Source organism: Bufo gargarizans, chromosome 2, assembly GCF_014858855.1.
Source record: "Bufo gargarizans isolate SCDJY-AF-19 chromosome 2, ASM1485885v1, whole genome shotgun sequence".
Lineage (NCBI taxonomy): Eukaryota > Metazoa > Chordata > Amphibia > Anura > Bufonidae > Bufo > Bufo gargarizans.
The window spans coordinates 666,871,743-666,896,718 of NC_058081.1; the positions used below are offsets into that span (position 1 = coordinate 666,871,743).

General features: G+C 40.7%; 1 protein-coding gene across 4 annotated transcripts in view; it reads left to right on the top strand.

Moving 5' to 3' along the window:
- Positions 1-24,976, top strand: part of NCAM1 (neural cell adhesion molecule 1) — a 415,621-nt gene that overhangs the window by 355,348 nt on the left and 35,297 nt on the right. For all 4 annotated transcript variants that reach the window (XM_044282273.1, XM_044282274.1, XM_044282275.1 and 1 more), the window contains 2 exons: positions 11,397-11,521; positions 12,698-12,878. In XM_044282273.1, the coding sequence (XP_044138208.1) occupies positions 11,397-11,521; positions 12,698-12,878 (306 nt within the window). The remainder of the gene's footprint in view (positions 1-11,396; positions 11,522-12,697; positions 12,879-24,976) is intronic.

The following is a 24,976-nucleotide window of genomic DNA, read 5'->3' on the forward strand; positions in this document are numbered from 1 at the left end:
TGTGCTTTGACGGACACTAAATAACTTTCCCAGCTACAACAGGACAGCGGTAACGAGAGATTTAGCGGGATATAAATTTGAGGCCTAGTATTTAGGCGCTGGGTGACCGGTATGGATTTAGTGACAGAATTAGACTTGGAAATGCACAGTAGCGTGTGTGTGAAGTTATTCTGAATGACCCTATGTGCACCTTGAATATTATATACCCTTTTAGGGATAGATTTCAAATAGCTCTGATATAGCAGGAACCACTAAATTATGAAATTGCTAAATTGGGAATTGTACTTCAACCCAGAACAAAAAATGTGCTTTGACGGACACTAAATAACTTTCCCAGCTACAACAGGACAGCGGTAACGAGAGATTTAGCGGGATATAAATTTGAGGCCTAGTATTTAGGCGCTGGGTGACCAGTATGGATTTAGTGACAGAATTAGACTTGGAAATGCACAGAAGCGTGTGTGTGAAGTTATTCTGAATGACCCTATGTGCACCTTGAATATTATATACCCTTTTAGGGATAGATTTCAAATAGCTCTGATATAAAATTGCTAAATTGGGAATTGTACTTCAACCCAGAACAAAAAATGTGCTTTGACGGACACTAAATAACTTTCCCAGCTACAACAGGACAGCGGTAACGAGAGATTTAGCGGGATATAAATTTGAGGCCTAGTATTTAGGCGCTGGGTGACCGGTATGGATTTAGTGACAGAATTAGACTTGGAAATGCACAGAAGCGTGTGTGTGAAGTTATTCTGAATGACCCTATGTGCACCTTGAATATTATATACCCTTTTAGGGATAGATTTCAAATAGCTCTGATATAGCAGGAACCACTAAATTATGAAATTGCTAAATTGGGAATTGTACTTCAACCCAGAACAAAAAATGTGCTTTGACGGACACTAAATAACTTTCCCAGCTACAACAGGACAGCGGTAACGAGAGATTTAGCGGGATATAAATTTGAGGCCTAGTATTTAGGCGCTGGGTGACCGGTATGGATTTAGTGACAGAATTAGACTTGGAAATGCACAGAAGCGTGTGTGTGAAGTTATTCTGAATGACCCTATGTGCACCTTGAATATTATATACCCTTTTAGGGATAGATTTCAAATAGCTCTGATATAGCAGGAACCACTAAATTATGAAATTGCTAAATTGGGAATTGTACTTCAACCCAGAACAAAAAATGTGCTTTGACGGACACTAAATAACTTTCCCAGCTACAACAGGACAGCGGTAACGAGAGATTTAGCGGGATATAAATTTGAGGCCTAGTATTTAGGCGCTGGGTGACCGGTATGGATTTAGTGACAGAATTAGACTTGGAAATGCACAGTAGCGTGTGTGTGAAGTTATTCTGAATGACCCTATGTGCACCTTGAATATTATATACCCTTTTAGGGATAGATTTCAAATAGCTCTGATATAGCAGGAACCACTAAATTATGAAATTGCTAAATTGGGAATTGTACTTCAACCCAGAACAAAAAATGTGCTTTGACGGACACTAAATAACTTTCCCAGCCACAACAGGACAGCGGTAACGAGAGATTTAGCGGGATATAAATTTGAGGCCTAGTATTTAGGCGCTGGGTGACCGGTATGGATTTAGTGACAGAATTAGACTGGGATATGGCCAAAAAATAACCACACTATTGCTGGTTAAATGCACTTGGTGACGGGCGCAGCTTGCCCCTGATGTAGTATATGGCCAAAAAATGAACAGACTATTGCTGGTTAAATGCACTTGGTGTCACAGCTTCACCAACCACACTACTGAGGGTTAAATGCACTTGGTGACGGGCGCAGCTTGCCCCTGATGTAGTATATGGCCAAAAAATGAACAGACTATTGCTGGTTAAATGCACTTGGTGTGACAGCTTCACCCTGATGTAGGCTTTAGCCAAAAAACAACCACACCATTGAGGGTTAAATGCACTTGGTGACAGGCGCAGCTTGCCCCTGATTTAGTATATGGCCAAAAAATGAACAGACTATTGCTGGTTAAATGCACTTGGTGTGACAGCTTCACCCTGATGTAGGCTTTAGCCAAAAAACAACCACACCATTGAGGGTTAAATGCACTTGGTGACAGGCGCAGCTTGCCCCTGATTTAGTATATGGCCAAAAAATGAACAGACTATTGCTGGTTAAATGCACTTGGTGTGACAGCTTCACCCTGATGTAGGCTTTAGCCAAAAAACAACCACACCATTGAGGGTTAAATGCACTTGGTCGCAGCTTGGATGCACTTGGTCGCAGCACCGCACAAGACACAAAATGGCCGCCGATCACCCCATAAAAAAGTGACTGACAAACGGTCTGGGCAGCCTAAAAACAGTGAGTGAGCATTTGAGTATCAGCAGCTCAATGATGCACAGCTGCAGATCGATCGATTAATCAAGTGAAGTCCTTTGGAGGAGTTAATCTGCCTAATCTCGCCCTACTGTCGCATCCGCAACCTCTCCCTACGCTAATCAGAGCAGAGTGACGGGCGGCGCTATGTGACTCCAGCTTAAATAGAGGCTGGGTCACATGGTGCTCTGGCCAATCACAGCCATGCCAATAGTAGGCATGGCTGTGACGGCCTCTTGGGGCAAGTAGTATGACGCTTGTTGATTGGCTGCTTTGCAGCCTTTCAAAAAGCGCCAAGAAAGCGTCACAAAAGCGCCAAGAAAGCGACGAACACCGAACCCGAACCCGGACTTTTACGAAAATGTCCGGGTTCGGGTCCGTGTCACGGACACCCCAAAATTCGGTACGAACCCGAACTATACAGTTCGAGTTCGCTCATCCCTACTTATGTACTAAATGTAAGACATACTTGACCGATGAGAATGCTCTAGTCATGGGTGTTTTTAGGGGTGGCTATTTCAGGGCAGTGTTCATAGATCATGACATGGATTGTTTTCTTTCATTTCTACATCTCATTTCACTGTCCTGGCATCTTCAAACATCAGCTCTTTTTATCACACCATTGATGAGTACAGCAGGGAATTTCACATTGTCTAGGGCCCAATTTTTTTGGGGGGGATTAACACGTTTCAGTTCCTTAAGCAACACGTGCTGGTGTGGCTAAACTTTTTTCTTTTAACTTTCTCTTACATAATTTTATTCCAGTTTACATGGATCATAGCCAAATAAATCGACCAGAAAGCTGCATTTCCACCTTAAGTGCTTGTTTTTTTTATTGATGTAAGATACACGTTTACAAGCCAGACATTTCATGCAATTTGGGAGCAACAGTTTGTGCAACTATTACTGGTTCAAAGAGCTTACAATTAAAGCAACCATTTCTTCTACAGGTTTCACCTTTTTCCTCAAGGCTAATCACTAATGTTAACAAATTTCCCCTTTCAACGTGTTTTATCTTTCAGGTCTTCTGCAAGCAGAAATAATCTTGTCTTACTGTTATTGTAATTAATGCAATAATGCATTTTTTTCCTGCTAAATGTTCCAAAAATGAGCCGCTTACCATTTCCAGCAGTAATTTTGTTTTATATGTTTCCAGCTTTTTGTCACCTATGTTTTATGTTACCTTCCCTTTATTTAGCCCTTAAATGTTTCTCCCCTTCTCTCATCGTTTACGTTCTTTTTATATTTTTCATGTGACCTCCCTCCACTTTCCTTTCAACCAATCATGTGCGTGCTATCATGTGAATTGTCATGTGACTTGCATGGTGCTGCTGATGTCCTCCTCGCTGGTGAACAGAAGGTAAAATTATTTGTTCTGGTTGCTTTTGCGGCATAGTCGGGAGAACTTTTCTTTCTGGGAGAAAAGATGAGATTCTCTAGGTTTTCTAGGCTCCTTCCCATGCTAAGCATAGGTAGAACATATAGATTTTAGCTCAGATGTAAACTTACTGCTTAATTTTATAGAAGGGTGAGGGGGCAATAGTTGGCATATGATAAGCAGCAGACAATTTAGTGTTGAGTGGCTAAGGTAACAAAACAATAGATTCTCACACCAGAATTTATTGGACATTTTTGCTTTATTACTTGTCGTTATTGTAACTTTCAGTCAAGGCAACCAGCCCATGAAAATCCCATGTGAAGCAATGCAAGTGATCAGTTCACTATTGTTTGCTATGATCAGTATAATGCCTACAGGTAAAATATTAAGATTCTAGAAAAATATTGTGCACAGACATTTCAAGTAATTACAAAAATATATATTAAAATACTCCTTTGTGAAGATGCAAGTCTGTGTATTCATGTCTCTACTGGGATATGCAGATACAAAGGACTGATACAGCGTAATGTGCTTTCAGACACATTATTTTTGCATTGAATGCTGCAATGCGATACATACTGATTCGTAGTCACAAAAAACAAGGTGATTGCAGTTCTATATGTATAGCAAAAAAGTGCAGTACATTGTAGATTATTCATAAATATGTCCTACTGTATCTTCTGTTACAAGGGACAGTTTTGCATTTAGTCACAACTGCTGAACTGCTTACAACCGTTATAAGGAATCTTATTCTCAGTTTCATATATGACATATTCATATAATTAGACAGAAAACTAGGGGGTTGCTTGGACCCCATCATTGTTCCTAAAATTATTTAAAATGTTAAATGTTAAAATGTTATGATTCCTAAAAAAAACATGGTTAGGTCCTGTTGAGGTCCAGTTTAGTAATTAACACTTAATTTCCCCTTTTAGGTGCATCCTTAATTCCAATGACAATTTAGTGCCACTAACATGTGAAATGATCCTCCCCAAGGAGCAGAGACATTGAGAGGACAAAGAAACGACCTGCTCTGTTTGATTTGTCTCCACCTTTGCAGTTAGCTGAGTTATAATAGTTCAGTGCCCTCAGACTCGGACCCCATACAGTGGTACACCAACCTGTACCAGCACTTGAATGCGTATTACTTTGCCCAGGCCTGCAGTAATCATAGTTTCCCCAATGTTCCACAACTGAAAGTTATTCTCCAAATATTTGATAGAAATTTGGTCAGAAGAACATCAACTTCTCTAAGATTCTAACTCCTAATATGAAAAGGCATAGATGCTGAGCATGCAGATGCTTTATGAAATATCAGCTTATTACTGTTAAAAGCAATCAAAGTACTTGAAGCGCATTGAAACAATAACAACGTTATAAGTCTGAATATCCAGAACAGCCTAAGTGCTTATTTATCTGATACTTGTAGCAAGCATGAGCTTAAAGTGACCACAATTCCCGGTAGTGGAAACAAAGGGTTGTAAGATGACCACTGCCAGTCTTTACCAGAATGTAAGTAGAAGTGTTGCCTACAGCTAAAGTTATATTGATCTGGAAGCTTGGTTATTATTAGTTGCGTGTTTGCTTCTAAATGGAGAAGTTACCTTGCTGATTGACCATTACATCGCTGTCAATTATATAAAAAGCTGCACCTTTTTTTAAATAGAAACAATTCATCTTGAGATGACTTTAATTGGCATGCCTTCATTCATCTTGCACAAAAAAGTGGTTGTCTGTTTCTGGGCTTCCAAGGGTCCTTTGGCTACAAGTGTGGTATAAAAGAGCTAGCTTGCAAGTTAACATAGGTACTGCTTGAACTGAATACATTTCATACTAAGTAGAGAAAAATAATAAAAAAGAATAGGCTAGGAATACTGTGCTCTGTATTAAAGTTGCACAGAGGCGCAGACAAAGGAGTAAATTACTTATTTGACTGTAGGAAACACTGAACTGGAATAATGAAAGTCATGTTGTTTGGTTCCTTTATTCCTAATGCATGATGCATGAAGTTGCATGTCTCCTGCCTATCAATGCTAATCGGCGCTTGTCTGTAAAACCTGGTTGCATGTTTTGACACCATTTATTTCCAGTCAAAAGATATGATCTCCAGAATTTCACAACAGCCTGTCAAATCCATCTCCTTCATTTAACCATGTCTTCTGTAATGATTTTTCTTTCCCTCAGTGACTATGCCAGATGTATTTTCAAGTGACTAATCTTCCACTCTCTCCTCACTAATCCTCTTTTCTTATTAGCTGCATTCATCACTAACCCCTGCATTTTTAGTTTGCTATTTCTGTTTGCAGCTCAGTCATTTATTTCTTTGATTTTGTTTTTTGTTTTGTTTTATACTTTATTTGTTTCTTACAATTGGCAGGTCCTGTTCACTGAGTAACCTTCCTATAAAGGGCAGTGCAATTCTTCTTTTTTTTTTCCCATAATAAAAATTCCACTCTTCTTCAGTCCTTGGGAATGGAACACTAAAGTACCTCTGCGACCACTTATAAAACTGGAGTTTATAAGAATTATGGGCTTAATCCTCAGAGAAACAGTGGATTATCCGCTAAGGCTCTTATCAATATTTAAGGGCCATTTAGCTGCTTTTGTGCTTTAGAAAGTAAACACTTCAAAAGAGTAGCATTTATAAGAATCTATTAATCTATTATTATTTATTTGCAAATGAAGATAGATCCAAAATTATCAAAGAAGGAGAGTTTAAGACTGCGTTGAATATTGGAGCTTTATTGGTGTTGACATTTTAGAAAAGAGGAATCTCAAAATTTTAGTGCATGAGATATTAGTATAAATGTTTTATTCAGTACTATTATTTTAAGAATCCAAAGCATGGATGGAGAATATGACAGACAATTGATATAGGCAATCACAAATACTCAGTAGATGCAATGACTGATACACTGAAAGTGGTTGTTTACCTTTTGGGGTGTTTGAGCAGACCTCCTTCTCCTGGCCAGACTTGCAAAGGGAAGCATACTTACCTATTCCCTGCTGCTGAGTCCCGGCTCCATCGCTCCCCCGCCACCACTGCCTTGCTCAGGTCCCCCATTGTCAACATTCTCTTTGGCAGTGACTTGAGCACCTTACATCCTGTCAATTGTTCATGTAATGCAAGGGGGCAGGTCTCTGCTGCGGCCAGTTATTGCCCGCAGTGGCATCAAAGCAGATGTTGACATTGAGCAAGGCAGTGTTGGCAAAGGAGGCAGGACCCAAATACAGAAAAAAGGTAAGTATGCCTCGCTTTGCAGATCTGGCCAGAATGGGAGTTTGCCCAAATACCCCCAAAAGGTGAACAACCCTTGTAAAGGATTTGAGTACCTTTGTCTTGGGAAAAAATATTTTTGGTGTGCATCTATGTAACTATATAATTTAATGATTTTGTATTATTTTTCTTCTTTAATTTTCATGACCTGCTCTGTCTGGCATGTCTGCTTATGGTGCTTCAAGTTCAGAGCTCAGTGGGGTTTCCCTGTGAAGCCGCACTCTCTCCTTTACTCTCTCTGTCATGGCCTGTTTGCTTGTGTCTGTTCTTCTGTCTCACACTGGCATCATTTTGCAAGCTGTGATATTTTTTTAAATAAACTGTATATATCAAGTCTCTTCAGGGATATATTGTACACCCAGCTAATAACATTAGCCTGATACCTATATAGATGCCTATACAGTTGTAATTCAGCAAGTAACAGGAAGGGTGTACTTTTAATCTGTAACCATGGCACATCGGCTGCATCAACTTTCTACTCGTACAGTAGGACATTTTTATTACATTTCATTTATTCCTATTTATAAAAAAGACATTTCTTACAGAGAGATATAACTCTAAACTTCTTTCACACTGGTGGAAGTCCTGCCCCATTCACTATAATGGGGACGGCCCGGAGATGCAGCCGCATGGCAAACATGCCGCAAGGCGGTCGGACAAAAAACGTTGGAACAGCCTGCCGGACAATCCGAACACCAGTGTGAAAGAAGCCTAAATTACATACAATCCAGATGATGCAAAAAATAAATAAAAAATAACCCAAAAAGATCTAAATAAATGCATAAACTCAAGCACTCATTCAGTTCAGTAACATTGTTCTCTGGGCTAATGCACCTACAATACCAACGCCAAAAATGTTGGGACATTGTAAACTCTAAATAAATCTGACTAAAAACAGAATGTAATGAGTAGCAAATTTCATAGAGCCATATATTATTCACCATGGATCATAGAAACCATCATACATTGAAAGTGAGACATTTTACCATTTCATGAAAACAATTGACTCATTTAGAGCTTGATGGCAGCAATGCATCTAAAAAAAGATGAGACAGGACTATGTCTGCATTCTGTAGGAGACCAATTGCTGGAGTTTTGAGAAAGGAATGTTTCCCCATTCTTGTCTGATGTAGGATTATGTCTGCTCAACAGTCCCTGGTCCTTTTTGCTGGATTTTCATGATGCTCCAAATGTTTTCTGTTGGTGAAAGGTCTAGACCACAGACAGCCAGTTCAGCACCTGGACTCTTCTTCTGAGAAGCCATGCTGTTGTGATGGATGCCGTATGTGGTTTAGCTTTGTTTTGCTGAATTATGCAAGGCCTTCCCTGAAAGATACATTGTCTTAATGGGATCATATGTTCTAAAATTTGTACTAAAATGTACTGTTCAGCATTGATAGTTCCTTTCAAGATGTGTAACGCTGCGTTCATGCATAGCCAGATACCACTGTGGACCGCCAGATCCCCATTGACTATAATGGGATCCGGCCATTTTCTGGCATATATGCCTGCTCTCGCCTGGACAAAAAATGCTGCATGTGGTATTTTTTGTTTGGCCAAAAGCCGGCATGTATGCCAGATACAGTGATCAGAAGAGAGTACTAGAGTGCACAACGCAGATGTGAACCCTGCACTAATGCAACCCTATACCATCAGAGATGCAGACTTCTGAACTGTGTGCTGATAACAAGCTGGATGGTCCCTGGTCCCTCTCCTTTTGAGTCTACAGGACATGGTGTCTTTGGTTTCCAAAAGGAATCTCGAATTTGGATTCATCTGACCACAGAACAATTTTCCATTGTGCCTCAGTCCATTTTAAATGCATTTTGGGCCATAGAAGACAGCAGAATTTCTGAATAATGTTCACATGGAGCTTATTCTTTGCATGATACAGATTTAGCATGCATTTGTGGACTGCGGGAACTATGTCCACAGACAATGATTTCTGGAAGTGTTCCTGAACCCATGCAGTGATTGTCTGCACAGAATCTTACCTGTTTTTAATGCAGTGCAGCCTAAGGGCCTGTAAATCACGAGCATCCAATACTGACCGCCTGACTTGTTTCTTGAGCACATGGGTCTCTCCAGATTGTCTGAATCTTTTGATATTATGTACTGTAGATAGGGGAATATTCAAAGTCTTTACATTTTTACTTTGAGAAACATTTTTTTAGATGCAGTTTTTCACAAATTGGTGAACTTCTGGCCATCTTTGCTTCTGGGTGACTCTGCCTCCCTAACATGTTCATTTTATACCCAGTCATGTGAACTAGCTGTAAATTGCATCTCCAGCAGTTTTTTATTAGTACTACTTACTTTTCCAGTATTTTTTCACCCCTGTCCCAACTTTTTTGAGATGTGTTGCTGCCATCAAGTTCTAAATTATTATTTTTTTGGTTTTTTTGTTTTTGTTTTCATGGAAAGGTAAAATGTCTTATTTTCAACATCTGGCATGTGTTCTATGATCTATGTGGGTCTAGGAGATTTTCGAATAATTTCATTCTGTTTTTATGTACATTTTACACAGACTTCCAACTTTTTTGGAACTGGGGTTGTACTTGGTGAGCAAGATATTATTTAGTAAATGTGATTGTCTGTTTGAATCCTTCTTTTCTTTGCCAGTGTTTCATATTGTTTAGCTTTGAGACTTTTTTCTGATATTTTTTTTATATAGAAATATTTTTGAATATAAATATTTATAACAACATCTCATTCACCAATGCTCAAGTATGCAGTATGTAAGATTTGTAACATAAAAAAGGCTGACCTGTTGCATGTGCACTTGGCAGCAGAAGGCATCGGTGTTGGTTCCATGTTCATATGTGCCTGCATTGCTGAAAAAAAATTAAAGTTTTAATATATGCAAATGAGCCTCTAGGAGCAATGAGGGCATTGTCACTACAGAGAGAGCTGCTTATTTGCACATATTAAAACATCATTTTTCTCAACAATGCGGGCACATATGAATGTGGAACCAACACAGATGCCTTCAGCTGCCAAGTGCACATGTAACAGGTCAGCCAGTGTCATAGGGACAAATCTTCTGATAGATGACCTTTAATTGGTTGGGAATACAAGCTGGCAGCTCATGTGTATTGAGGCAAAGAATTTGGTAGCTCTAAGGCTACTTTCACATCTGCGTTGTGCTGTCTGGTTTTGAGATCCATCACAGCTCTCAAAACTGCAGCACAATTCATTGTCAATGGGGACAAAACTGAACAAACCGGAACGGAGTGCACCAGAATGTATTCTGCCCCGGTTTGTTGCGTTTCCATGCCGGCCACATGTGTCTGGCATGGAAAACTGGAGAAGAAGGCACCAAAAACCATGTAGGTCAATGGGGCTCAATCCGTTTTTTTTTTTTCCGGACGCAAAAGGTTTTAGATCCGGTTTCTTCATTTTCAAAATAATACAACCGGATCCATTCAGAACAGATGCAGCCAGTTGTATAATAACAGAAGCATTTTGCTGTGGTTTTGAGATTCCATGCCGGATCTCAAAACTGGACAGCAAAAACGCAGATGTGAAAGTAGCCTAACCTGGATCTTAGTAATCATAAAAGTCAGTTTTCTTCAGATAAACAAAAAAATAACTGTCTGCCGAATGCTCATCCAGGTGATAGGTAGTCCTTCTGACTTTGCATACACGTGTACATTCTATTCAGTAGATTGTGAATGTGCTGTCAGTGGGGAGAAGGGAGTAAGCTCACGGCCAGACACTTCTGGCTGCGGTTTATCTCTCCTGAGCGCAAAGGATCGGGTGTTGACATCTTTCATCTGACATCCTCTGTTGTGGAAGAGTCAGGAGGCCCCAATACACATAAGATAGTTAGCCGATCCTGCCGGAATTGTCTGGTTCCTCTCAAGTTATTATGTGTATGACAGACCTTGAAGAAATAATTATATAGCAATGAGCTTTATTAAAATATTTAGTTTGATAATATCTAATAAATATAAAAAATTCTAGCATCACATAGACCACTAGTAATATAAAAAGCAATACATGTATTCCTAAAAAGATAGAGCATAAACTTAGATCATAGATGCACCAAACTTACTATTGTATATAAAACCAATACAGCCCTTGTGTGAATGTTCTATAGCGCTATATGATGTTGGACTCACATTGTACATTTGCAATTATGTAGTGAAATTATTAACGAGAAAAAAAATATATTGTTTCGGAATATTAATGTTGTATCTAGTTGGCTGGTTTTGATCCTATAAGCTATTGAGTATAATAAGAATAGAAGTTATCTCACGTCCATTCACTATTATCTAAGTGCTGGGCTGTGCATAACGCTGTCAGCTCTTCTTTGTTAGGTATTCAGATTGTGTCAGCCATCATTTAACCATAAGAAACACTGATTCTTTCCAGGAGAACCAAGTCCTCCAAAGCTGTCCGGCCGCGTTGGAGAAGATGGAAATTCATTTAGAGTTGTCCTCCACAAGCAAGATGATGGCGGTTCTCCAATCCTCCACTATCTGGTCCGCCACAAAGCTGTAAGTACACTTACTGTGAATTGCCTGAAACTGCAATTTGTTTGGTGCTTTTTTGGTTAATGGTAAATGTTCCTGTGGGAATTATTGCTTTTCACTGATATGTTGTGAACAGTTTGTTGGTCTAGAGGGCATTTGAGGAACCAACAGTTTTTTTAAATGCACGCTGTCCCAGTTCTGCTTATTTCTTCCTCCCAGCACTAACTCAGGGTTGACATAGGCAACAGAGGAGCATGTCCAAGAGGTGTTAACTAGGAATTGGGGTGTTATGTACAGAAGTGCTCATGCAATAGACTATTCTTCACATAAAAGATCAATTGTGAAACTCCTACCCCAATCTCAAGCAAGCCCACCTCATGTATTTTACCAGCTTAAGGACTGGGGCTCTGTTCACATATGTTTTTGGAGCCTCCATCGAGGTTTCCATCAGCCATTCCTATATACTCAACTACAAGTTTAGCAGTCTATTGCATCTCTCTTGCCTTCCGTCTGATCTGCAGCCCATCGTGTGTAATAGCATTCTGCATTGCCCTCCATACATCTGTGTGTTTTTCCCACAATTTGGAAGTGATGTTTTCCTCTTCTGGAAGTGAATTTCACGTAGAAACTCTGATTGGTCATTGAATGGGGACAGTCCATGTGAGGTCCAACAGCAGTTGTAGATGGAAATCCGAGGCAGACATTTTGTGGAGCAGTCTTGGATCTCTACTGCAAATTCCATCTGTATTTTTTCTTTGTGAACATATGTACCCTAATGAGTGCATGTAAGATAGTGGCCGACATTTACCAATGTGACTGGGCTCAGACCCTGTTGTGGTGCAATTTGGTGAAGTTTTACTTTTAGAAAAATCCACTGTGTCTCGTTCATTAGATGGGTTGGGAAGGGAAGAGGGGGGTGTCCCAAGATGCATTACATTGCATCAAGCTTGCGCTGAAATTCTACTACAAAATTCTGCAAAGTAAGCTAAACAGTAGGTGGTAATTTGGGTCATCCCTAGATGGGATTAGTAAACTTGCCCCAGTGGGTGTGTAAGCAGGCAATAGTAGAACAACATTTCACAGAAATCTTTATTATCCATCTAAACTTAGTTCTATCATTCTACGCATCTTATAGTTTGATAATACATTGATTACATTCTGTGCTGAATGTCAATCATTGTTCTGTACCTATTTCCCTAGAAAAACTCTGCAGACTGGAAACCTGAAATGAGGATCCCATCAAACAGTGATCACATTATGCTTCACTCACTGGACTGGAATGCCGAATACGAGTTGGTGGTTATAGCTGAGAACCAACGAGGAAAGTCAAAGGCTGCGCTGCTTAACTTCAAGACCACCACAAAGCCCACTGTCATTCCAGGTACCTTTCATATCTTACTGCCTCTCCTTTCTGCTTAACCATTAATGCAGGACTGCTGCTTCCTAGCTAACATGCTTGTACATGCCCCTGACCAGCTGCTTGCTTATAACCAACCACCCTAACTGGTCTTGCATGTACAGCTTGTGTTTTGCCCAGACTATGTCTTGATGCAGTAGGCTGAGCGTGACTATATGTTGCAAATATTAATGCAGATGATAAACTGCTTGTGGGGTTTGGTGATACTTCTGTAATTGTCTTGTAAGTAATGTGTACGTAATATCTGTTGTGAGGTATCAGCATCTTTAAAAGGGTTGTGCAAGAATGGGGGGGAGTGGGGTTTGCAAACCCCCCACTTGGCCAGACCTGTAAAGGGAAGCTTGCTTACCTGCTTCCCAGTGTTAGCCCCTCACTCCTGCCTTGCTAAAACATCTGGTTCAACATTGCCACAGCCAATCACTGGCCACAGCGGAGACCGGATCCTCTTGCATCATGAGACTGCTGTGGCCTGTGATTGGCTGCAGACAATGTCTGCACAACATTTTTATCATTGTATACAGGCAACATAGTAACAGCTGTTGATATATGAAGCTAATGTTACTCTGGTCATGGATCCATGTATACGTAGCCCTCGATGAGCAGACCTTACACAGTGGCTGGACCTGCGGTGGTGATCATACTTACCTGGTCTCTGACGCAGGGTCCCCATTCCATCGCTTCACAGCTGCCTCCACAGGTCCTGGGTCTCTTGGAATCAACATACTGTCAATGGAGGGACGTACCACATGGGTGACTACTGTCAACTAAATTTTCAGAGAAAGGCTACATGCACACAAAAGTTGTTTGTTTCCGTGTCCGTTCCTTTTTTTTTTTGCAGATAGGATGCAGACCCATTCATTTCAATGGGTCCGCATCCGTATGTCTGTTACGTAGCCCTGCAAAAAAAATTTAACATGTCCTATTCTTGTCCATTTTAGGCATTGTTACAATGGATCCGCAAAAAAAAATGGATGTCATCCATTTTTTTATTTTTTGGTCAGGCCACTCTTTGAGGTCTGTTTAAAAAAGTTGCACAACCCCTTTTTAGATATTCATACTATACTGTACCAAAGAATACCACAGGTGTAGCAGAGATGAGTTTGATATGTAAATGTTATAAACTAAATTCAAAATTTTCATAATGGTCCATGATAGTAAAGAAACTTATCAAACTGGGCTCTACTGCATCTGTACAGCATCAGCTTTGTAAAGAGTACATTTAGGCCAGTCTGAAAATACTTCGCATTTTGGAGCAACTTTTATTCCTCTTTGAAATATGTGGATAAGTGGACAACTGAGTGTTACCGTTCTCTACACTGTCAATTCAGGGATGACACTGTCAGACTGTGTAGGGACACACCCCATTGAACAAGGAGAATGGTACCACCAAGTTATCAACTTATTCTCACATATCCAGAAGGAGTAACAGGGGAGCAGCACGAGGCAGAGTGCTAAGAAAATATTGCATTTGTTTTTCGTGGGGAATACAAGTAATTACTGAAACAAGCAGCTTCTTTTTATGCCCAGTTCTCAAATTCACGACTGAAGCAGAAATCTTGCAGAAATGTGGTTAGTTTTGTTATGCTTTCTCGGAAATGTACATTTTCTTCACTACTAGGATTATATTGTACATTATGAAAGTTTCTTCTGTATACTTCCTTGAAAATAGTGAATTCTTTGGTAAGTTGAGGTTTATGAGAACTAATACAAAGGTTGATCAGCCTGGATTGAATTATCATCTTAATTCTACTTTGGAAAACCATCTGCAGATTTCTACAGGACAGAATAATAATCGGGGTATGTGATGTGGAGTCTAATATTGAATGACCATTGTACCAAATGGATGGTGTGTTGAGGTTGTTCTTGCATAACCATTGACTGTGAATTCTTATGTATGATTTTAAAAGAGTAGTTTGGGAGACCTTTCCCATTAGGGGAGAACGAGAAGTCAGGCTTGGGACCCCAACCAGACTGACATAATCCCTGCCCAGTTTATATTTAGGGGGAAAATATTACCTTTAAAAGTACGGTAATAAGTGTGGGTTCTAATGGGCAAATAAGTCTGGCCACACATTAGATGAAGGTCAACCGAACCAGTAATTTTTAGCAGGATCAGCCAACCATCTACTAATGTTTATAGGGTTCTCTCGAGTCCCCCCATCAACAGACGTTGGGGGAGATATGGATCAGGCAGTTGGATTTCAACTGTACAATCCCTTTTGTTTTTTAGGAGATAAGTCACTGCCAGAAGAGTCTGGCCACTGTTTTCTCCCCTCTCCCCATTTAGGATACATGTACACTAGGCAAAGTCATGTATGGTGGGGGGGCGAGTCAGGGATATGGAGGTATCTAATTTGGCCAGTGTTTTTTACAGCTACTTGCTGCAGGAGGCCTTCTGTATGAATATTGTAGTAGTGAATATTGTGGTGACAAATTTATAGGCAATTCACACGGTGAAACCATCATCAAGTACAGTATCTGTGATACAATGACTTGATTTATTTGTGTCACTGCTTCTAACTAGACTAGGTCCCTGCAACCCATCTATACATATGGTTGGCACAATAGATGCATTAATTTTATGACTGCAAGGGAGGTTAACTTGGATAGGAGGAGGCGGTCTGACCTGTTATTGACTAGGGTTGTTACCTTGACCTCACTACATCGGCATATAGTGCCCCTTATGAGAGGAGATGGGCTTTTTCTTGGATGCCAACCATTACGTATCTTCACCCAATATCCTTTTCTGATGAGTGAGGGTTTTTTGGCCACAAAAAAATTTATTTTTTTGTATTTAATTGTCTTTCTTTGCCAGTCTTTTTGAAGGTTTATTTTATGGCCATCAGGCATCAACGAGCCATAGGATATTTGGTTTTGGCCAAAGGATGGTGGTGGCATCTACCAGCTGCGAGTTGATGTGGCCTTTCCCCACTCAGAAAGGTGCCCTTTGGTTTTTGATGGGCCTCATCAAGGGTTGTACTTCCATTCTGTATGGTGAGCCCTTCAGTCTGAACCATATTCTAAATATTTTTAAGCAGGAGATGTATTTTAGCATCATGAGAGCTACACAGGTGTACATAGCATACCTTGTGTGTAGTGCTTGGCAGTTTTGATGTGATTATTTTTTTTATGTGTAGACCATTGTTGTTACATATGTCTGAATTGCCATGTAGTATTCTGTTATTGCCATTAGAATTGTCTCGATATCAAAATTTTGATTCAGTTTTGATACAATAAAAAAGTATTGCGATACTTGATACCATTTCATACCACGCTAACAAAATAAAATTTTCCATTTTATGGAACGTTCAGCCCATAATCGAAAGTACTATTTTATTTTTTGTGGGACAAGGTGACTAAAAAACATTGCGAATGGCGCTTTTTTTATTTATTTTTCTTTTACATCGTTAACCGCATAGGAGATTTTTTTTTTATAGTTTGGACTTCTCAGACGTGACAATATGTAATATGTTTATATATTATATAGTAAAATTGGGAAAGGGGGCGATTTATACTTAATATTTGTTTTTTGTTTTTGTTTTACTTTTTATTTAATCACTATTTCCCCCCTTAGGGGCTAGAACTTGGGACATTTTAATCCCTTGTCCTATTCACCCTAATAGATATCTATTAGGGTGAATAGGACTTCACACTCTCCCTACTGCCTTGTGCATAGTACACACAGCAGCAGGGAGTATACCTTGGCAGCCAGAGCTTCAGTAGCATCCTGGCTGCCATGGTAACCGATCGGAGCCCCAGGATTACACTGCGGGGGCTCCGATCACAAGTGCCAATGTACCACCAATGACGAGGGGAGAGGGGACACTGTGGCCACTGCCAGCAATGATTCAATGATTTTAATATTGGGGGGGGGGGGTTGGGGAGAGCGCACTGCGCCACCAATGTTTTTAACCCCTTATGGACCGGGCTAATTTTCACCTTAACCCCTTAGGGACCGGGCTCATTTTCACCTTCAGGACCAGGCCATTTTTTGCAAATCTGACCAGTGTCACTTTATGTGGTGACAACTTTAAATCGCTTTGACTTATTCAGGCCATTCTGAGATTGTTTTTTCGTGACATATTGTACTTAATGGCACTGGTAAAATGGAGTCAAATTTATTATTTTTTTTATAAAAAAAATACAAAACTTCCAAGTTTCAATTTCTCTACTTCTATAATACATATTAATGCCTACAAAAATAGTTATTACTTTACATTTCCCATATGTCTAATTCATGTTAGGATCATTTTGGGAATGACATTTTATTTTTAGGGGACGTTAGAAGGCTTAGAAGTTTAGAAGTAAATCTTGAAATTTCTCGAAAACCAACTTTTTAAGGACCAGTTCAGGTCTGAAGTCACTTTGTGAGGCTTACATAATAAAAACCACCCAAAAATGACCCCATTCTAGAAACTACACCCCTCAAGGTATTCAAAACTGATTTTACAAACGGCGTTAAAGGGGTTGTCCGAGTTATTTTTTTGTTCTTTCTATGTTCCTAACTAAGCAAATGTAACAGCTTTCCAATTAACTCACTTTATCTCCAGTGGCTGGTTTCTTAGATTTCACTGAGGGTCACATGACCTGTGATGTCATCTTCTCTCCCTGCTCTGATAAAGGTCGTTTACAAGCCTGTAAACGAGACGTCACTGTGCTGGCCACGCCCCCCTTCTGCTCTCTCTCCTAAGATTCTTAACTCCTTCAGCTGCACATACTGGCTAGCTGCAGCAGTGACAATTCTGAGCACAGGAGCTGGAGGACTAGAGAGAGCATTGCACAAGAAGGTAGGGGGAAGATCCTGTGTGTATTAGCAGTGCCATTATACAGCTGGAACCTGTAGTCCTACACATACAACATGCTGCAGAGTCTCCCAGCAGGCAGACATGTCACTCAGGGCAGCACTTGTATTCACTCCCTTAGCAGTGCAGAGATTTTATTTTTTATTTTTATGTAAACAAAGGCCAGAAAAGAACCAGGGAAATGAGGAAATAGATATATTTTTTTGCATGAAACTTGTTTAGCTTAGTTATATATTGCTGACCATCAGATTTTCAGTGCTATATTTTTTTTTTTCATAACTCGGACAACCCCTTTAATCCTTTAGGTATTCCACAATATCTAATGGACAATAGAGATACAATTTCAAAATTTCACTTTTTGGGCAGATTTTCCATTTTAATATTTTTTTTTCCCAGTTACAAAGCAAGGGTAAACAGCCAAACAAAACTCAATATTTATGGTCCTGATTCTGTAGTTTACAGAAACACCCCATATGTGGTTGTAAACTGCTGTACGGGCACACGGCAGGGCGCAGAAGGAAAGGAATGCCATACGGTTTTTGGAAAGCAGATTTTTCTGGACTGGTTTTTTGACACCATGTCACATTTGAAGCACCCTTAGAGTAGAAGCTCCAAAAAAGTGAACCCATTTTGGAAACTACGGAATAGGGTGGCAGTTTTGTTGGTACTATTTTAGGGTACATATGATTTTTGGTTGCTCTATATTACACTTTTTTTGAGGCAAGGTAACAAGAAATAGGCTGTTATGGCTCAGTTTTTATTTTTTATTTACATTATTCATCTAACAGGTTAGATCATGTGGTATTTTTATAGAGCAGGTTATTATGGACACGGTGATACCTAATATGTCTTCTTATTTTTTTTATGTATGTTTACACAATTATTTCATTTTTTAAACCCCAAAAAATCATGTTTTAGTGTCTCAGAGAGTAATCCGAGAGCCATATATTTTTCAGTTTTTGGGCGATTATCTTGGGTAGGGTATGATTTTTGCGGGATGAGATGACGGTTTGATTGGCACTATTTTGGGGTGCGTATGACTTTTTGATCGCTTGCTATTACACTTTTTGTGATGTAAGGTGACAATTTTTTACACCATTTTTCTTTTTCTTTTTTTAGGTCATGTGATATTTTTATAGAGCAGGTTATTACGTGGCAATAGCTAATATGTGTAGTGCATTTTAATTTTTTTTATCAGTGATAAATGTGTTTTTACATTTTTTCACTTTTTTTTTTTTGACCAAGACCCACTTGGTTCTTGAATATCCAGTGGGTCTGATGTCTGTATAATACAGTACAGTACACTATATAGTGTACTGTACTGTATTTTCACTTTACACTTAGTCTGATCAGACTTCTGCCTTTAGCAGAAGTCTGATCAGCACCATGGAAAGCCGGAAGCCTGTGAAGGCGTCTGGTTGCCATAGTAACCATCACCCGCTGCCACAACAGAGCAGCGGGTGATGGGGAGTAAGGTGGGCCCCCTCTTTCTGTGATCCTTTCAAGAATCGGGGGCTGAAATGGCACAGCAGCCCCCGATGGGAGAGAGAGGGAGCTACGGACCGCGGCATGGAAGGGGTTAAACGGCTGACATCAGAGCACAGATGTCAGCCGTTTCAAACAGAGTGTCAGCAATGTGCTGACACTCTGCTTGCTAACCACTCGGCCATCCTAGCAGCACCGCCGCACCTCCCCCCCCTGCACAGCCTGCTGGCAGATTACAATGAGGGGCGGGGGGGGGGGGGGGGTTAAAATTTTTAATTTTGCGACAAAAAATAAAAAATTCTAGGAACTCGCCGTGCCCCTCATGGAATACCTTGGGGTGTCTTCTTTCCAAAATGGGGTCACTTGTGGCGTAGTTATACTGCCCTGGCAATTTAGGGGCCCAAATGTGTAAGAAGTACCTTGCAATCAAAATGTGTAAAAAAATGGCCTGCGAAATCCGAAAGGTGCACTTTGGAATATGTGCCCCTTTGCCCACCTTGGCTGCAAAAAAGTGTCACACATCTGGTATCGCCGTACTCAGGAGAAGTTGGGGAATGTGTTTTGGGGTGTCATTTTACATATAACCATGCTGGGTGAGAGAAATATCTTGGCAAAAGATAACTTTTCCCATTTTTTTATACAAAGTTGGCATTTGACCAAGATATTTTTCTCACCCAGCATAGGTATATGTAAAATGACACCCCAAAACACATTGCCCAGCTTCTCCTGAGTACGGCGATACCAGATGTGTCACACTTTTTTGCAGCCTAGATGCGCAAAGGGGCCCAAATTCCTTTTAGGAGGGCATTTTTAGACATTTGGATCCCAGACTTCTTCTCACACTTTCGGGCCCCTAAAAAGCCAGGGCAGTATAAATACCCCACATGTGACCCCACTTTGGAAAGAAGACACCCCAAGGTATTCAATGAGGGGCCTGGCGAGTTCCTAGAATTTTTTATTTTTTTTTGCATAAGTTAGCGGATATTGATTTTTTTTGTTTTTTTCTCACAAAGTCTCCCTTTCCGCTAACTTAGGACAAAAATTTCAATCTTTCATGGACTCGCCATGCCCCTCACGGAATACCTTGGGGTGTCTTCTTTCCGAAATGGGGTCACATGTGGGGTATTTATACTGCCCTGGCTTTTTAGGGGCCCTAAAGCGTGAGAAGAAGTCTGGAATATAAATGTCTAAAAATGTTCACGCATTTGGATTCCGTGAGGGGTATGGTGAGTTCATGTGAGATTTTATTTTTTGACACAAGTTAGTGGAATATGAGACAGTAAGAAAAAACAAAAACAAACAAAAAATTTCCGCTAACTTGTGCCAAAAAAATGTCTGAATGGAGCCTTACAGGGGGGGGGTGATCACCCATATAGACTCCCGGATCACCCCCCTGTCATTGATCACCCCCCTGGTAAGGCTCCATTCAGACGTCCGTATAATTTTTACGGATCCATGGATCGGATCCGCAAAACACATGCGGACGTCTGAATGGAGCCTTACAGGGGGATGATCAATGACAGGGGGGGTGATCACCCATATAGACTCCCTGATCACCCCCCTGTCATTGATCACCCCCCTGTAAGGCTCCATTCAGACGTCCGCATGTGTTTTGCGGATCCGATCCATGTATACATGGATCCGTAAAAATCATACGGACGTCTGAATGGAGCCTTACAGGGGGGTGATCAATGACAGGGGGTGATCAGGGAGTGTATATGGGTGATCACCCGCCTGTCATTGATCACCCCCCTGTAAGGCTCCATTCAGACGTCCGCATGTGTTTTGCGGATCCGATCCATGTATCCGTGGATCCGTAAAAATCATACGGACGTCTGAACGGAGCCTGACAGGGGGGTGATCAATGACAGGGGGGTGATCAATGACAGGGGGGTGATCAGGGAGTTTATATGGGGTGATCATGGGTGATCAGGGGTTCATAAAGGGTTAATAAGTGACGGGGGGGGGTGTAGTGTAGTGTTTGGTGCGACTTTACTGACCTACCTGTGTCCTCTGGTGGTCGATCCTAACAAAAGGGACCACCAGAGGACCAGGTAGGAGGTATATTAGACGCTGTTATCGAAACAGCGTCTAATATACCTGTTAGGGGTTAAAAAATTCGGATCTCCAGCCTGCCAGCGAGCGATCGCCGCTGGCAGGCTGGAGATCCACTCGCTTACCTTCCGTTCCTGTGAGCGCGCGCGCCTGTGTGCGCGCGTTCACAGGAAATCCCGGCCCTCGCGAGATGACGCATATATGCGTGACTATGCGCAGGGCTGCCACCTCCGGACCGCACATCTGCGTTAGGCACTTTTTTTTTTTCCGGCTTAGAGTTCCGTCACAGGGGCTCTATACCGGAAAAGAACTGATCAGGCATATCCCCATTCATTCTGAATGGATAGTAATCCGTTCAGGATGCATAAGGATGTCTTCAGTTCAGTCATTTTGACTGATCAGGCAAAAGAGCAAACCACAGCATGCTACGGTTTTATCTCCGTCTTTCCGGTGTCATACGGCAAAAAAACGGAATACTTGCCTGAATGCCGGATACAGCATTTTTTCCCATAGGAATGTATTAGTGCGCATGCGGAGACCGAATAAAGGTAAATGCCGGATCCCTTTTGCCGTATGACACCGGAAAGACGGATCCGGCATTTCAAATGCATTTTTGACTGACTGATCAGTCTTACTAATGCCATCAGTTGGCATACATTTTGCCGGATCCGGCAAGCAGTTGCCGGATCTCTTTGCTGCAAGTGTGAAAGTAGCCTTACTCACGGTTTTGTTGTTTAAGGGATAGAGGTCTAGTGCCTGCCGTGGTGTCCCACGTGGTCCTGGACACCGAGATTTTACCTCGAGTCTTCTCTCCCATCTGTAAGTAATAGACTCAGCTCGTGCACTTGTGCGGGGTGACTTGTACGTTTGTAGAAGGCACAATCAGCCTTCCGCATGGTGTGTAGATGCTAGCAGTCCGTCTTTCAACTTCAGATGAGAACAATCCTGGCGCGCTCCATATGTTATTTAAGCTTGATTATGAATAGCATCTTACAGTGTCCATACATAGGGGGCAAATAAAATCCAAACGCGGATCGGAACATTTACTGTTCTTTTCTCAGTGGTCGAGCCCCCATGTCATCTGTAGCGGCTTTAAACACCCTGTGGGTTCATGGGATATTAGGGTCATGATAAAACTTGGGATGGATTCATTCAGATTTTTGCTCTAAACGGTTTTTACATTTCCATAGAAGGTATATAGGGATTATTATTTGCCGGAAGATAGTAGATGCAAATAAAAGTGCCAAAGTGAATGTGCTCCAAGGTCTTAATGTTTTTTACATCTACATATATATAACCAAAAACCAATATATACCCCAACCAGGGAATGATTACTGAAAGAAGTAATTAACTGGCATAAGCCTATGGCAAACTACCACAATACAAAACCTACACAAAATGCCAGTCCGCTTATAATGAATTCATACTTTATTGCCAAATCACATAAATTTACAAACATGATTAAAAGAAAATATGGTGCAGGAGATAAAAAGAGAGACAACGTCACTGCAGGAAACATACAGCGGATACATGTCCGTACATCAGTCCATTAATGCAATGCATAGGAAGATAAAGTGCAAATGCAAACAAATCATCTGTAATCAAAAGGACATCGGACAATTACTCATACTGTGTCTCCTCCAGGATGGCACCAACCCCAACGCGAGTTTCGGCATACCTTCGTCATAAAACATATACGGTAAAATCGACCAAAAATATTGTTGCGGTTTTTATGCGGTTCTCATGCGTTTTTTTGTTAAAAAGGTTCCAAAATGGATATAGATGATCATATTACAGTTTTTTTTATGTCTGAATATACATAATTAATAGTAAACCATAACATAGAAGAAGTTAAAGAAGCACTGCCACAAATGTTTTATTCTCTGACCTGTTAGAAAGGTACATGACGTAAACTGGTCATGAAGTGACTGACACTCTGACTCTCCAAATAACACAGCATGTGTGGACAGAAAGGCAGTTTAGGTATTCCTATGGGAGCCTCAGTGTCAGTCTCATAGGAATGAATAGAGATGTAACTGACACAGTGTAGTGATCAGAGTGCTGGTCACATGACACAGCTGAGGATCAGAAGGGAGGTTATAACTCACAAATACAGTCACTGGTAAGAATATTACTGTCACTACAGTTTAAATCAGGTACCTTTCTAAATGAGCCAGACAATAAAGATTTTTTTGGGAGTGCCTCTTTAATATTCTCTCTGTCTTTACTTAGAATTAAAAAAAAATGATTTTCTAAACAAAACAATACCTTTAAAAAAATGTGTCATCAGAAAAGGACCTTTTGTTTAAATCACATTTTTATGTTAAACATTTTTTTTTCATAATTTTTTGTTATTTTTTTATTTTTTATTTGTCCGTGTCATTTATATTTAAAAATGTATATAATCCTGAAATTTTCACACTGGCTATGACTGCCTACTAGGCCTAAAATATATTAAGACTTCCTGTCTTTTGGACCATAGACACAATGGACAGGATCTAACCCATTGACATCCATAGTAGAGTTTTCTAGGCATGCTCTGTGACCTATACAGAGGACAAGAGGGAGCTGATAAGTTGTGATATCATCTATTGTGAATGGTGCCTGGCTGTTGTGATAATGAGTGTTGATGATAATGTCTACTGAAAAGTTAGGCTACTTTCACACTAGCGTTCGTCGGTCCGCTCGTGAGCTCCGTTTGAAGGGGCTCACGAGCGGACCCGAACGCAGCCGTCCAGCCCTGATGCAGTCTGAATGGAGCGGATCCGCTCAGACTGCATCAGTCTGGCGGCGTTCAGCCTCCGCTCGCCTCCACACGGACAGGCAGACAGCTGAACGCTGCTTGCAGCGTTCGGGTGTCCGCCTGGCCGTGCGGAGGCGTGCGGATCCGTCCAGACTTACAATGTAAGTCAATGGGGACGGATCCGTTTGAAGATGCCACAATATGGCTCAATCTTCAGGCGGATCCGTCCCCCATTGACTTTACATTGAAAGTCTGGACGGATCCGTACGAGGCTATTTTCACACTTAGCTGTTATATGCTAAAATAATGCAGACGGATCCGTTCTGAACGGAGCCTCCGTCTGCATTATTATGATCGGATCCGTTCAGAACGGATCCGATCGAACGCTAGTGTGAAAGTAGCCTTACCTGCACACACGGCAGGCCTTAGATTAGTTAGTTTAGTGCCCACCCCCCACCTCTCTATCACCGAAAAAATAATAATAATGTGTGTGTGTATATATAAATATATACAGCTTAGTGATTTAAGTCTCCTTCTAGCGCTGCCATCTGATACAGAGAAATCAGTCATGTGACTGTGACATTAATATATATTGCGCCATAGTCTTAACTACCCTCACTCCCTGATGCCATAGAAAGGGAGTCCTATAGAGCAGTAGCCAGAAGATAATCCTAAAACTGCCATGAAGAACAGTCTGTGTGCAGAGCTGTAGGGATTCTGGCACTTCCTTGAGCAGTCACACAGCCCTAAGGCCGGTCCTGTCTGTACAGAACATTAAGTCATGACCTATTATTAGACTTAATAGCCAATGTACAAATTGCAGAATTATATACATTTAAAAAATAAATAAATATAAATATATATATATATATATATGGTATATACCATATTTTCTTATTTATAAGACACACCTGATTATAAGATGCACCTAGGTTTTTGAGGAGGAAAATAAGATTTTTATTTATTTTTTTGAACCA